General features: G+C 39.6%; 1 protein-coding gene across 2 annotated transcripts in view; it reads right to left on the bottom strand.

Moving 5' to 3' along the window:
• CFAP299 (cilia and flagella associated protein 299) overlaps positions 1-12,089 on the bottom strand; it is a 498,584-nt gene extending 486,495 nt beyond the window's left edge. For both annotated transcript variants that reach the window (XM_045187284.2, XM_045187276.2), the window contains exon 1: positions 11,952-12,089. In XM_045187284.2, coding sequence (XP_045043219.1) covers positions 11,952-12,062 — 111 coding nt within the window. In that variant the 5' untranslated portion in view covers positions 12,063-12,089. The remainder of the gene's footprint in view (positions 1-11,951) is intronic.
• Between the last annotated feature and the right edge of the window lie 4,468 nt (positions 12,090-16,557).

Raw genomic sequence — 16,557 nt, 5'->3', positions numbered from 1 at the left:
ATTAAAAGCCTTGTTCACAGTGGTAAAGAGTACATTGTAGTCCACGGAATGCACAGGCAAAAGTTATTTACCACCTCTGGTTGCCTGCAATGAAGATAAGGCTTTGGGACCCATGTGTTTGCAACCAGAGGACATTTTAGTGTCAATAAGAAATGTAAGAAGTATAATTGTGTTGAAGGCCTTAGGGGGGGAAATGGAGGAGCTCAGGGCTTGAGGGATTAGCAAGCTGTGAAAGGGGAAAGTTTTTGTACAGTTTCGTGGTTTTTAAAACTCTTTCCTTCAATGACTTCCATTATGCCATACATACATGCAACTTATTGTATAATTATTGATAATTTTAGTGCCCATATAAGAATTGATTGTTATAGTTGTTCATTTTTCTATTGAATTTTATCTATTTCTTACTGATATATAGGGCAAAATTCTAGATAGCAAGTTGATTATACATTTTGCAAATATTTATTCTCACTTTCTTGTCTTTTGACTTACTTATGATACATTTGGTCATAGAGAGGTTAAATTTTTTGACAAAGAAATTACATATCAAACCTTAATAGAGTGCATAGAAAACATTGCATTGATGCATTTACTAGAAAAAAAGAAACTTTGAAAATAAACAACTAACCATTCAACTAAAGAAAGTAGATAAAGAAGAACAAAATAACATTCAAATAATACAGAAGAATTACTGAAACAAGAAAATTAATAAAATAAGAAATTAAAATATAAAAATCCAATAAGCTTTGATTACTTAATGGAATACAAGAACTTATTCTTTTAAAAGACCAATAAAATAAATAACATTTGAAAAGATTGATGGTGGAAAAGAAAGAATACACAAATAATTTTAGAAATCAAAAAGAGCCATAACAATAAATAAAACTACACAAGTGTATAGTAATAAATTTGAAAATCTATATGAAAATATGAGAAGGATTTTCTCAAGTTATGAATTTAGAAGAGACCTACAGGTGATTTTTATGAGTCCTTGATTTTTCAAAAAGAAAGTATTTTGCATTCCCATTTGAATGTTAGGTTTTCTAGTTTATTAGTCAAAGTCTAGGCAGGAAATAGATGATACATTCAAATGGAGTAATCAAAGCAAATGGAATGGCTGAGTTAATTTGTAAAAGTACAGGCAGGTTAAGAGTAGCCCAAGAGGGACAATGAAGCACCCTGCAGGTAACACCTGTTGAGAGCAGTGAACTATTAACAGTCATTAACTAGTCCAAAGGAGGTAAGGGGGGGAACAGCTGATAGTCCCCAGGGAGATAGCTATAGGAAAAGTTATTAAACCCAACATTATGGCTTGACAAAAGAAAATATCCTGCTAACCTGAAGCACAGTACAAAATAAGTCTGAAGAAAAAAATTCCCAACCTCTCTCTCCTCCTGGCTTCTAACCTCTTGCTGGTGCCTCTGATTGGCTGAACCCAATTGGCCAAAGGGAAAGAGAACTCAGCTGAAGCAGCCAACAGAAGTCAAGCTCTTGGGGTGCAGAGCACAAAGCAGGATGGGATAGGACAGAATGACGATCTCAAGGGCCAAACAGAATATCTACAATGCAGATTTCTAGGTTCAAAATAAAGCTTTCTAAGAAGTTTAAATAAATTACTCCATTTTCTTCTAGGAATTGGCATAGGGAATGCAAAGTCTAAGACCAAGCTTATTCTCAGTTAAAGGTAAGTTGTTGACACTGCATTATTTTTTAATTATGGAAAAATATCCATAACATAAAATTAACCATTTTAAATGCACAGTTTAATGGTATTCAGTAAATTCATATTGTTGTGCAACCATCACCACCATCAATTATCAGAATGAAACTGATACTTTCATCTTACAAAACTGAAACTCTATAGTAATTAAACAACCCTATTCTTCCTCCCCACCAGACCCTGGCAACAGCCATTTACCTTCTGTGTCTGTGAATTTTATCTACCCTGGGCACCGCATATAAATAGAATTACATAGTATTTGTCTTTTTGTGACTGGTTTATTTCACTTATGTTGACCCTGAAAAAGAAGATACTTACCAAGAAGGGCTCTTAATGGCTAACTGGGCTCCAATTTAAAAACAGAGCCTAGCAGCTGCTTCTACACAGGTGAGAGCATGCGAACCTCACTTCAGGGGGGAGCCCACTCTGAGTTGCCTGCCTTGGGCACTGACCTGCCTGCCTACACTGTGGTCCTGTGGCCTGAGTCAGCCCTTATAAAGGAGTTCCTGGAACCCTCTTTTAACCAATAGGAGTGATGTAACCAGTACAAATTTCATTTCTTTAATCTGACCTTTTTTCCTTTCTTTCCTTTTGCTTCAAACTGGCCTCATCCAGCACCCTGACTCACCTTCCTCTTTCTCCCTTGCACAACCACTTGCTTAATCATTAAGCACTCAGGACAATGAGGTTCTGATCAGCATCAAGCAATCAGGAGCAAAACCAGAGACAGAGTTTCCGTCAAACTAGAGGGAACATCTACACCTTGGTTGTGTTTCAGCTGCAGGCCCAGAAAAGCGGTGAAACTAGACAAGTGACGTCATGGCTGACATCAGGACCAGGTGTACCAATCAACTACTACTTACCCTAGTGCCAACCAATCAGTAGAGACCACGACCCTGCCCACAGCCCTAATTCCCTTAGTCACCATGATTAATGATGTTTCCCCTATATAACCTGTTCTCTGGAAGCCAAGTCTTTGAGCATTAGCTCACCTGTCTGCAGGTATGGGCCACTTCTTGAAAACAAACTCTTACTTTCTTTGCTGCAAGCTCCTGTTCATGTCTTACTGGGCTTTGAGACCACAAGTAAACAGACCCCTTCAATCTGATAACACTGAGACTTCCTTTGACCAAACAGCACTATGCAGCTACATCCCCATTAGTATCTCCACTGATGATTCAGAGCAGCACCTTCTGATCAACCAGGACAGTCCTTTTGGACCAATAAAAGAGCAAGGATTTGGAGGCCTCTTTTGCATGAGGACAGACCCATCAGGACCAGGGGCAGGGACTTCTCTCTATGTAAGTCAGCTCCCCTCTGGCTCAGAGGGTGTACTTCCCTTCCCACTGAAGAGTGAAAACTGCATCTCCCTGGCTGGAGCAGAAACACAGATGATGTTTTGCCAGACCAGAGCAGAGTGGAGCAGACCGGAGAGGACCAGAGCAGGACAGAGCAGACCAGACCAGTCTGGAAGGAAATGGAGTGGAACAGAGCAAAGCAAATATCCCCCTGCTGCCACCACTGAAAACAGACAATACAATTCGTCTGTTAACCTAGGACATTAGACCCCAGAACTTCTGTCACCGCATCAGCTGAAAGACAAACGCCTCCACCACCCAATTCAACACAAAATGGATCCCACGTGGTGCTTTCTCCTCATGTTACTTTTTTCTAGAGGTGATTGGCAGTGCCTAAGTCCACAAAGATACACTAGCAGCAAAGGAAACTGAGAAAGTGAATTTCTGCCTCTACCTTGGGAAGGTGTACTCAGAGTTGGGAAAATTTCAAAACATAATGATAATGGGCATTCAAAATAACATATTCAGTAAATGAAGAGGTAGGCACTACACAGGGTAGACACCATTAACATATTACCATAGGAAGGAAGAAAGAGAGGGTGGGCAGAAATTAAGGCAGTTATAAGTTTCATGGTAGGAAATTGAAGAGGGTTCCAGCCTGAATAACTCTCCTTTGTTGACTTTAAGAGGTGCTGTCTCCACTAAGAGTCAGAAGTCTAAAATACGTAAAGATAGTTTTAAAAAGTTATGAAAAAAATCAAGGGATATCAACAGGCAATTCACAAAAGAAATGCAAATGTTCAAGAAACATTTCAATAGATGATAAGCCTCACTAGTAATCAGAGAAATTAAAATTCAAACAACGAGATTTTTCACATATGAAATAGGCAAACAAAAGGTGTCTCAAATACTGCTCTGGGAGAGTAATGGCTACTCTAGAGAGCCTTTTGACTGTGTCTATTACCTGTCCATTACACATTTTGATACATTCACAACTGCACACAAGGAGGATTTGCAAAAGATGTTCATTTCACAGTTGTTTATGAGCACTCCCTACGGAAAATGAATTTCTAAAGAATAGGGAGAGCTATTCAGAGTGACATTAAAAAGCCTCTGAAATTTAATGTTAGATACTTTTTAGTTACATAAAAATATAGATATTACTTTTTATGTGGAAAAGACCAACAAAGAATAACATATTTACATATAATGATAATTTTACATATAATAAAAATATATATAATTTTTGAAGACTACTCATATGTATGGAAAAAGGGGAAAGATATTGGGATGAATTTCAGCCCTTGCTAATGCAGCTTGGCTCAGAATCACAACAAATACTCATTGCCTCCCACCTCCACCATCCAGGCTAGATTCCCCTCGTCCTCAGCCAGTAACCTCTGCTGGTCTTCATAGCATATCTAGTAGCATGAACCAGACCCTCCTTCCTGAGGGAGCTGAACTGCAGTCACAAAACCCTTCCCACTTTCATCTGTTGTTCTCAAATTGGACCACTTCACTTTCAGTGAATACCTGTTGACCATTTTGCGGTTTCTTCTTTAGGGTCTTTTAGATGCCTTGATGTGGACTCCGACCAGCAGTGTCCATGGTGTTGTGGATGCGACAACAAATTCACATGGACTACAGAAGTCCCGGTACTGCACGGCTGCTCTCTGAGAGGGAGAACACCCGGACCCCTGCCTGGACAGGCTTTTATTGCTTTTTAGTAGCATGCATCAAAGAAGGTTCTCATTCATTCTACTTAGGTTTGCTTTAGGTAATTACCTTTTACAGATAACAAAAGCAAAGGATGTTGCTGATTACTTCTTGCAGATAACAAAGAAAATAATGTTGCAAATACAAGGGAAAAAGTGGTTGAACTGGTTACACTCCATCCTTGGGAGGATTAGCACAGACCTTAAGAAGTTACTTGAAAGATATGCAGTAAACATATGCTGCTTCAATTCAGGGTGAGGGAGTTTTAGCAAAAGCAAGCCTCAAAGCAGCCTAGGTACAACGCAGGCCTGATTCCCCACAGGAAAGCTGATCTGTGGGTCTGGCTCCTGTGTGCCGCCTTGTGCCTGCCAGTTTTCCAGATCAGATCTGGGCTACATGCGCCATTGCCATGTGGACCATTCCCTATAATGTCTCACTGTTTTCTCTGCTTTTCTCACACATGGGTGATGATACTAGGTTTCATGGCTATGATGGTTTCTCCCCATCTGCTTTTATTTATTTTTAGAGAGAGGAGAATGGAGAAACACTGACGTGAGAGAGAAACATCGATTGGTTGACATTCGCACGTGTCCTGACCACGGACTGAACCCAGACATGTTCCCTGACTGGGCCTCAAACCTGTGACCTTTTGCCCTGTGGGACAACACTAGCCTGCTAGAAGCTCCCCATCTGCTTTTATGTTGGGGTTTGTAGGAATCACTCTCATCTAGTTTTGTGAAAATGCTTTCCATGGTTTTTTGGTTTTTCTATCCAGCTGTTCTTAGCTTCTGAATCATCTTATTTTCCTTATTTTCTCCTACCTTTCTGACTTCCCTTCTCATTCTCCTCTGTCAGCACCACCTCCATGCGCATGCCTAAAGAGGTTGTTCTCCCGCATTTTGTCTTCAGCCCCCCCCCCCGCCCCCCCCCCCCGCCCCTCCCCCCCCCCATCCTGTCTCACTCTGCAAACAACCCTGGGGACGTTCCCTCCCTCCTCTCTTGTCTCCGCCCAGCAGCAGCTTTTGAAATCCATATAAATAAAAATTGAATGGGGCATAACTTATATGCATAGAGTATAGATTTTAGGGGATTACTTGAGATGATGAGGATATTAGGCTCATAGAATTTTGTTTTTATCATTATGATAGAGTTTCAGAAGTATCGTGGATGCAGCACTCTTGGTTCAGCTTCACTCCCCGATCATCAGAACGCATGTCCATGAGGAAACTACCTGTTTTTACTAAGGGAGAAGTCCCTCTGCGAACTTACTGAAAGAAAAGCATATAATGCCTCTTAATCAGAGAGCAGCTAATTTATGCCAATTTTTCCTATTGAATAAATAAAAGAGTACAGCTAATTCTGAAATACATGAGTTAAGGTATTTCATAGGGAACCAGTATTTACTCTGTACCTCGATGCGATGAATAACAGAAAGACAACTACAATGGTCAGTTGTCATTTGGCTTGCTGTATAATCATGGTAAATTATGTTACTGGAGTTTTCGTAGAATCGCACTTTATCGGTGCATGCCAAATAATTTTAAGATTATATCCAAAATGTTGAATTTGTATATTTCTATGATTGACTAATTTTTCTTTTCTTAATAATGGGAATATAATCTCTAAATAAAACTCCCACATTGCTAATCTCTCTAAATAATTTAGCCATGACTTGGGTCCATTTATTGGGAAAATGTTTAAATAATTTTCAAATCACCCTTTGATTTCTAATCTGAGAAAAGCAATTCAGTAGGACTTTTAGTTCTCCAGCAGTCAGACAATGAAATGAAGGTACCTTGCTTGTTTCCTAGGGAAGAACCACCAAGAAAGAACCTGGGAAAACACAGTGCAAAAATGCTGTCAAAACTTTTAAAGTATTTCTGTATGTTGATTTAGGGGATTGGTTTAATTAGTTAAATGATACTAACTCCCAAAACAAATAGTGTTATTTGGGTAGGCACAGATAAATCTAGTTGTTGATACTGTTACAAATTTCTTTTGTTAGTTTATAGTTATTTAGTACAATTCTTGCAAGGTAGACAAAGAACGAAGAGCCTCTTTCAACCTCCTTAACCATCTTAACTCCCTCTAATGCATCAAATAGTTAACTGGTGTCAGTCTTCGTTTTGGATTTTTTTTTCTCCTCCAATTTCCCTTCCTTCCTAATCAGTTATCATATTAAAAGGCACTGTAGTTATTATATTCATGTACTAATTGTGTACTTACAGTGGCCTGAGATGTTAAATAATAATATAGAGGTCAGGGTTGTGGCATGCAAACTCAAAAGAGATTATTGAAACAATAAAGCACAGTTTACAAAGATGTGGACAGGATTCATGGAAACCACTGTGGGATGGTAAAGCGTCCTGGGGGTAGCGACGGTGGGAAACCATTGCCACCATCAGGCCTGAAAGGAGATGGGAGAGGATACTGTTCCTAGAACAGGGAGTGATTCCAGCTGATGGAATGAGAAGTTGGCCAAGCCCAACAAATGCAGCCATGTCCAAACCACAACCAGGAGGAAGATGACAGGTAATAAATCCTCTACCCAATTACAGTCCTCTGACCTCCTATTGGCTGAAACAAACCCAAAGCCAAAAAGAGTCTGGTTAATGACCTCAGAGGATAGCTACCAGGGGTACAGATAAAGATGGAGAAGGGTAGAGAGTAAACACAGCAAAAATAATGTGGTCATTTTGTATGTGAATTATTGGTGCTAATGTCTACTGAAATTAGTTGAAAACTTTTGGCATTAGAACAATATACGAAATAATAGAGTACCTGGAAGATAGTAAATACTTGTGAAATGTCTACAGAATAAATAAAACTTAGGTTGGACTGTAAGCACTACACTAAAGTTAGGTGACTAAGGTCAAATCTAAAACTGATTCTTATGTAAATTCCTAACAATGATGGCAATATTTACCATTGTAGCCACTTGGTGAAGGTTTATTAATGAAATGCATAGTTAGGGACTTCCGGCCAAGATGGAGGCGTAGCTAGACACACTGTGCTTCCTTGCACAACCAAAAGAAGAACAACAATTTAAAAACAAAAAACAACCAGAACTGACAGAAAACCGAATTGTATGTAAGTCCAACAACCAAGGAGATAAAGAAGAAACATTCATCCAGACCAATAGGAGGGGCAGAGATGGGAAGCCGGGAGGAGAGGACTCATAGCAAGATGGTGGCTGCCGGACCCAGTGAGGTGGCGGATTGTGGAGCAGGGGGGGCAAAGCTGCAGCTGACTGGCAAGGCAGCAGCTGGTGGACCAGGTGACAGACCACACAACCCAGGGCTCCAGCGCGGGAAAATAAAACCTCAAACCTCTGATTGAAAATACCTGTGGGGGTTGAGGCGGCAGCGGGAGAAACTCCCAGCCTCACAGGAGATTTCATTGGAGAGACCCACAGGGGCCTAGAACATACACAAACCCACCCATTTGGGAAGCAGCACCAGAAGGGCTTAATTTGATTGTGGGTAGTGGAAGGAGTGACTGAAAACCAGCAGGGAGTGGAACAAGTGCCATTGCTCCCTCTTGGACCCCTCCCCCACATACAGCATCACAGCACAGCAATGTGATGTTCCACCCTGGGGAACACCTAAGGCTCCGCCCCTTTACATAACAGGTGAGCCAAGGCAAAAAAAATGGCCCAAATGAAAGAACACATCAAAGCTCCATAAAAGATACAACTAAGCAACGAAAAGATAGCCAACCTATCAGATGCACAGTTCAAAACACTGGTAATCAGGAAGCTCACAGAATTGGTTGAATTTGGTCACAAATTAGATGAAAAAATGAAGGCTATGCTAAGAGAAACAAAGGAAAATGTCCAGGGAACCAATAGTGATGCGAAGGAAACTGGGACTCAAATCAACAGTGTGGACCAGAAGGAAGAAAGAAACATCCAACCAGAAAAGAATGAAGAAACAAGAATTCAATGAAATGAGGAGAGTCTTAGGAACCTCCAGGACATCTTGAAACGTTCCAACATCCGAATTATAGGGGTACCCGAAGAAGAAGAGGAAGAGCAAAAAAATTAAAAACTTCTTTGAACAAATAATGAAGGAGAACTTCCCTCATCTGGCAAAGGAAATAGACTTCCAGGAAATCCAGGAAGCTCAGAGAGACCCAATGAAGCTGGACCCAAGGAGGAACGCACCAAGACACATCATAATTACATTACCTAAGATTAATGATAAGGAGAGAATCTTAGAAGCAGCAAGAGAAAAGGGCACAGTCACCTACAAAGGATTTCCCATAAGACTGTCAGCTGATTTCTCAAAAGAGACCTTACAGGCAAGAAGGGGCTGGAAGGAATTATTCCAAATCATGAAAGGCAAGGACCTACATCCAAGATTGCTCTATCCAGCAAAGCTTTCATTTAGAATGGAAGGGCAGATAAAGTGCTTGTCAAATAAGGTCAAGTTAAAGGAGTTCTTCGTCACCAAGCCCTTACTGTGTGAAATGTTAAAGGGATTTATCTAAGAAAAAGAAGATAAAAAATATGAGCAGTAAAAATGACAGCAAACTCACAGTTATTAACAACCACACCTAAAACCAAAACAAAAGCAAACTAAGTAAACACCTAGAACAGAAACAGAGCCACAGAAATGGAGATCACATGGAGGGTTATCAACAGGGGAGTGGGAGGGGGAGAGAGGGGGGAAAAGTACAGAGAATAAGTAGCATAAATGATAGGTAGAAAATAGACAGGAGGAGGGTAAGAATAGTATAGGAAATGTAGAAGCCAAAGAACTTTTATGTATGACCCATGGACATGAACTATAGGGGGGGAATGTGGGAGGGAGGGGGTGTGCAGGATGGAGTAGAGTGAAGGGGGGGAAATGGGACAACTGTAATAGCATAATCAATAAAATATATTTAAAAAATAATAAATACATAGTTTGTCGACTATATATGGATGCATGGATGGACAGATGGATGAACAGATGATTCATAAAAGTTTACAAATATAAAAACCCTTCAACATAACCTTGTCCAACCACTTCATTTTGCAGATGAATGAATGGAGTTTCAAACTGGTACAAAACACAAATAATACAGATTTGGAACCCAAATCTCATGACCCTAGGGTCTTCTAATTATAACATGCTATCTCTCATTAACCATTTAAAATGTGCTCCATTCAAACCAAAGTCAATTGCTGATGCCCCTCCCCAAACAAAGCATGATCCATGACCCCGGACACAGGCCTGCTGTACTAGTTACATTACTGAAACAGATCTGGAGTCCACTTGTCTCTGTGCAACCTACACAGGCAATTAACCTGCATTCACAGAAAGTATTTGAGAATATAGGTCCCCAGATCTAATGGCCCTTAATTTTCATTACTCAATCCAAAAATACATATACTTGCCATAATATTATCATTCAACTAAATAATCTTATTTTTTAATAAAAGTAAGTAAGATAAACTAAATCAATGCCAAGTTTAAAATTTATCATTCCCTCAAATATAGTCGCCATTTCCCATTTTGGAGAACTTAAAGTTGATTGATGAAACACAAATTATTAATTACTCACTCCTAATCAACATTAATGTTTTTAATTCTCTTCTCAAATGAAAAACCCTGCAGTAAAAAAATGAAAACTTTCTTAAAGATACTAGGCTTAAGCCTTAAGCTTGGCAAGTTTCCACATGTGTTATGAAGATAATTTTACTGTATTGGGATGTGTATTGTCTGTATTTTATTCTTTTTACATATTCAAAAATTTAGATGCAAACGTTTAGCACCATTACTTTTTTCCTTTCATTTCAGTGACTTAGATGCAAGGCAAAATACTCACTCTCATGACTTTAAACACATTATCTGTATAAAATATGTAAAAAGCTTGTTTTTGAAGTCAGAAGCTATGTTGAAAATACTAACTGGGTTTATTTTTTAACAGATAATTCCAAAAAGATCAAACTACTTGTACAAGGTCACACAACTGATTTGTGTCAGAGATAAAACTAGAATTAGATGTTTCCTTTTCATTAAAATTAAGTTCACATATAGCACATGAATACATTTTGGCGACTAAGCACTGTTCAAATTTTAAAATCTACATTTAACTGAAATGCCCCTTCACAGGATCTTTGGAGTCCAAAATTTCAATGCATTAAAATGCAAAATCATGTTATTGTAGATAAGGAGTTTGGGGAGTTGGCTGCAGGATATAAATCCTTCTCAGATGCAGGTGTGGTTTGGTACCACGTGGTGGTGCTTGCTCTCTCTGGCCTAAAGAGAAATGGGACAATTTGGGGTTCTGTGGCTTTGTTCCAACACAGCAGAATCTTCACGTCAGTGCCCATTTAGTTGGCGTGGTTTGGGAATATATGAGAGCTACAGGGATCCAAAAGGTTCACCTCCCACTTCTTAAGATGGTAGCCTATGTCTTCTGGCCCATCCTGGTTTTCCTGGAGAAGAGCTTTAACCCCCACTCCCAGCCTCCCATCAATCCCCACTTCACACAAAACACCTTTAAGAAGCAGGGAGGAGCATGCTTGCTGGGTAGAAGACAGTAGCCAATCCCATTGTGTCTGATTTTGCTGCATTGCAACCTGGGGGCCGGGGGCGGGGGAGAGGCGGTATTTGTTTTGTTTTGTTTTCTACCATCAACATTGGCTGTGATCATCAACTCGACAAACATGAATCAGTAATATGCAGGCACAACGACCTGTCTACCCGTAATTAAAGGGCTTTCTGAATCAACTAGTGAGGTAGAAATTTATGGACCCAAATACCCGGTGTATCACCAGATGTACTGTTATTGTTGTCACCTGCGTCGGAGAAAAAATAGCCTTCTGTTCTTTAATACAAACTGGCAAACGAAGGAGAAACGGGGTGTCAGACCTGAGTTACAGCAGAGTTTCAGCAGGCCTCCGAATTCAGCCACCAGTTACAAGAGAATGGCTTGGGCAAGGGAGCGGGCGGGGAGGTGACAGGTGAGGCTGAGCTACTGAAACTCAAGGCGGTCCAGCGGGCGAGCTTGCGTGCGCCCGCACAGGTTTCTGCCCTGGGTGAAGGCAGGTGTCCAAATCCTGTACTGCCTGGGGCAACGCAGAGTGGGCGGGAGGCAGCGAGCGATTCACCTCCGCCTGCGGGAAACTGCGAGGCCCGACCTTCGCCGCCAGGGGGCAAGCACCCCACGAGGCGGAGGGACCCAAGGACTGGAAGGCGGTGGCCACTCTGCGGTGCTGCCGATCTTACCTCTAGGTAGTACAAGTCCTCGTCAGTTATCTGCGAGTCGAGGTAATCTTCATAGGTATTGAACTGAGTGACTATCTTGTCCAGGGCTGTCAGCCCGTCTTCCAGATCCATTGCACTTGCCGCGGCCAAAGCGTCCCTAGCGACAGAAGGAGAGGGTTCCACCCCCTTTCTTTTCAGTCGGTTAGGAACCGTTGCGGAGCTTTGGAAGTTAATCCCGCCCCCAGGTGTTGTTACTGTATCGGGCTTCCGCCTTACTCCTGGGGACGTGGTCTCAAATCCCACTCCACTGCAGGACCGACACCATCAACTGGCTCACAATTGGGTGCAATTTGGAGCCACACAGAGATGCAAAATGCAACCCAAAATCTAAAATTATGAGTTTGCCAGTATATGTAGACAAAATATTATAGATCAGACTTTCTTATCTCATTCTAAAACAGTGTTGTTCAGGATAGAAATATCAAGTTATTTCTCTGGTGACTAAAGGTCCATTTTTGTAGGGGAGTATCTTAAAACGGAAGTCTCAGATAATGGTCTTACGACAAAAATCAATTATTTGAAAAATGATAACTTAAAGGCAAATTATTGCTAGTGTTTGAATATGAGGAAGAATTTGTGAATTTTCGAAAGGAAAGAAACTCAAAGAAAATATCTTTAAAGACCTCTTTTGGTCCCAAGTGCTTGTTTTTTAAACTTTTTATTCCCTTTCTCCCTTCCTTCCCCTCTCTTCAAAAGTAAATAAATAATAATTTTAAAAACCCTTTTTACTTTTTAAGTTTCAATAAGCACACATTGAAAGACCTTGACTTGTTGAAGCTGCCTTTTGTAAATGATAAAATATATGTGGAAACTTAGAAAGCAAAGTTTTACACTAAAAATTTTTCCTCCAGAACAAAGTTTTGCATTTTTTAAAACAAAAATTAAAGTAATCCAACATGGCAGCTGGCAAAACTTTTAGAATCCATTTTTTGGATTCAATAGTCTTCAGGTCATCCTCAAAATTAACACATATTACAATGTAGAGTCTGTGCTAAGTGCAATTTGGTAGGTACTTACTGAATGAATTTCAAAGATTTTCACATATGATAAATATTTCACATATATTAATAAATATATTCTGAAAAATTTTAAAGGGCATTCTGGACATTGTTTTAAAATGCAATTTAATCATTGAATTTAGGTGAAGGGAAAGAAAGAGAGGGAAACCCCGGACACTCATAACACGACAACAACAAAAATAACAACAAAAACATTTATTGAGTGCCTTCTGCATGCCAGGCACTGTCCTTAGTGCCAACAACGGATTATATCCTTAGCATTTGTGCTAAAATTAACATCCACCAACAATTTGACATTATCTAATATCTAAAAAATGTGGAAATCCAAGCAGCCCAAAATGAGAAGAAATTCATTTTTCTTAAGCTATTCTAACTGATAAGGGACATAGGTCTCAGTATTCTCTATTATCTAAAGGGTATCTCTAAGTCCCTCCTGAAACTGGGCTGATTGAGCATGAGAAAGGACTTAGAAAAGTCTCACTCACTTAGTATGTACAAAAAATATAAATATTTGCTTTAGTATGATAATATTTATTGTCTACCGTGTTCCAGCCCTGTTCTAAATACTTTATATGTATTATCTTATCCAAACATAATGACAAATCGATTAGGAAAGTAGCATAAGCATTATTCTCAAAATAGACAGAAGGAGCCTAAATGGATTGGCCAAAGTTTTAAAGATGAAGAAAATAGCAACATGGCTTACTACTCCCTATTTTCCACAAAGAGAAAGAGGAGATAAATACAGGTTTGAAGAGCCAGATGCCATTAATTATGGAAGTTAGCTTTTATTAGACAAAAATATGTCAAATTGTGAATGGGAATATGGATTGGCACAAACGAAAGGATCAAAAGGGATGGGGTATTATGAGAGGTGGAGGCAAGGAAGACCAGGGCCTGTCGTAGGGGAAAGCACACATTGTTTCCATAGTCATGAGGGTCCCAGGAAAGAGCGCAGGAGAAAGGAAGCCAACTAGGGGAAGAGAACTGGGAGGAACGCTATGCAGGCTAGGTTGAAAGGTTTGCAAAAGGTAACAACTATACCCTCGAATAAGAGAGGGATACAATGAAAATGACTTTGCTGATTATGCACTACTGAAAAAAGGATTTCCCTACTAAACAGTAGCACTAACTATATTTGCTTTTTAGTTCTCCTCCACCAAGATTTCATTGCTTTTAAGAAACAGTAAAGCATCTAGGGACTCATTAGGCCCATTAAACTACAGTCCCCCGATTGCAAGGACCGATGGGTTAGTAAAATGTTAGGTCATTGTTAGCCTGTGTATCTTTCCATTATGATCCGTTGTGATTGTGCATTTTCAGTGGAAACCTCATTAAATTTACCATTTGGTCAATAGCTCCTTAATGAAATCATCTCTAAAGCACCTAAATTTAAACAATCACAAAAATATTTTTAGTCTAGTAACACCTTCCAACTAAAATCACTGAGAGTGATTTTCAACAAATCAGTTTCTCTATAAATGTTGAAATTAAAAAATGAATAAGTTAGACTTGTTCCTCGCAGAAAGACTTGAGTGATAGGACTAATTCAATTCCTTTTTTTTTTTTTTTTACTTTAAGTTCAAAACCATTTTCAGACCTGTGTCTGAGAAATTACATGAAAGGATGGCAACAAAGAAAGTAATGAGCTTCAGGAAGTCTCTGTTTCCTATTGCAAAGTCTTTGTTATGATCTGGAAATACTTTATTTTGGATACATTCCTACTTACCCGGGATTTTTAAAGATTGAAACCTGGCATTTAGCACCAGATCGCCAAGAAATTCCATTCTTTGCAAAAGGACCAGAAAACACATTCACAACAAAAGTACAAAATGTGAGAGAGAAGAAACATACATTATGTAGGAATAACAAATATATGCCATATTTAGCTTAGTGACTGAGTAAAAAAAATGGTACCATGTAAAAATAAAGGTCACAGGATTGCAGGAAAATCTAAGCATAAGCATCTCTTTGAAGTAAATAGGCTTTCATACTGTGCTTACCTGGTGAAAGTGTATAAAATAATTTCAAATTAATCTCTACACTTTTCTATTTCCAAATAGTGCCCAATACACATGATATCCAGGGAAGTCAGTAGGAAACGTATTTTTGGCGTTGCTGACATGATAGGAAGGGGAATGCCTTGCTTATTATGTTAATAAGATGCTTCATACTCTGAGTAAGAACTTGAGGCTCCATTAAAATTGACTTAATAATACATTACCACATTGTAAGAAAGAAAAACATATGTGCACTCCAGTAAGATTAGAGATTTGTGTCTGATGTTGCCCAATTCCTTACTAAGTTTCTGTGGATTGCAGATGAGGACTACTGCTTAATCATCAGCCAAGGAGAGCTCTTTTGTGCTTTGTAATAATGATGACACTGAATTGACTTAAGCTGTTTACCGTGATGAGATCACAGGACTTCCACACTGTCTCAGTTATTCCAAGGTGCTCCAGTTCTGGTTCCACAGCTTCTCTGTCATAGAGACACATGAGTTCACATGTCATAACTCATAAATCTTCTTCTGTATCTGACAGTGTTTAAGAGGATTTGTCAATTTAAGAAACTTTCACCATATTCTCCAAGCAATGGCAAACCAAAGGACTGTTTGTGAAGAATTGATCATCAGAACTGTACTTTAAGTGACTGGAGAGGACGCTGGAGGACCTTTAAAATCAGATTAGATATTCTGTAGTCAAATATGTAACTTACAAATCAATCCTTTACTTGTTCCCTTTTGTTTCAAAGGGAGAGTTTTACCGACTCTTAAACCTTTATTCTATACAGAGGTGTTCTCTACTTCCTTCTCAAGATTTGATTATCCCCTCTCTCTACTACAACATGAATTTTTCTCCCCTCACCCTCTCCCCATCCTTCTCTCCCTCCCTTCCCTGCCCTTCCTCTCTCTCTCTCTCTCTCTCTCTCTCCCCCCCATCCCTCCTTCCTTCCCCCCGCCCTCCTTTCCCCCAGGGGTAAAAGAGACGGTGGCAATGGCTTCTTTGAAAACCGAAAGCAGTCCAGTGTGGTTGGAGCATGTAATCTGTGAGAGGAAGGGTGGCAGAGGAGAGGCAGACCATGAAGGGCCTTATAAGCTATGTTAAAACTCCTGTGAATTTTAAAACACTTGTAAGAGATATTGATTCAAGAAATGTTTGAGAAGGAATTTTACAGAGGTGGAACTGATTTCGAGTTCAATACACACATTTTACCCTGGAGTTAGGTTCAGAAGAATTTCACCTTAGATTAAATGCTGCCTGCTCTAAATAAGACATACAACAATGTGGTGGTTTTTAATGAAACGTTGCTGGTGCTCAACAAACTCAAATAATGAGGCACTGACTTGAAGATTAAAAAATTCAGATAAAATTTCAGGAGAAAATAATAAGTGACATCTTTAAAACCCCAAAAGAGGTAGAAACACACTGCCTCTCTGAAGGGGTATATTTAGCCCATCTGAAATACACAGTGACCTCTATGGAATTCCTAAGAGAAGAGTTTGATCTATTTTAAACCAACATCTTCTTTCTAGCCTCTGAATAGCA

This window comes from Desmodus rotundus, chromosome 4, assembly GCF_022682495.2.
Source record: "Desmodus rotundus isolate HL8 chromosome 4, HLdesRot8A.1, whole genome shotgun sequence".
In the NCBI taxonomy this organism is placed as follows: Eukaryota; Metazoa; Chordata; class Mammalia; order Chiroptera; family Phyllostomidae; genus Desmodus; species Desmodus rotundus.
Note: the sequence above shows the minus strand (reverse complement) of the source record. Positions and strands in the feature narration are given on the sequence as shown.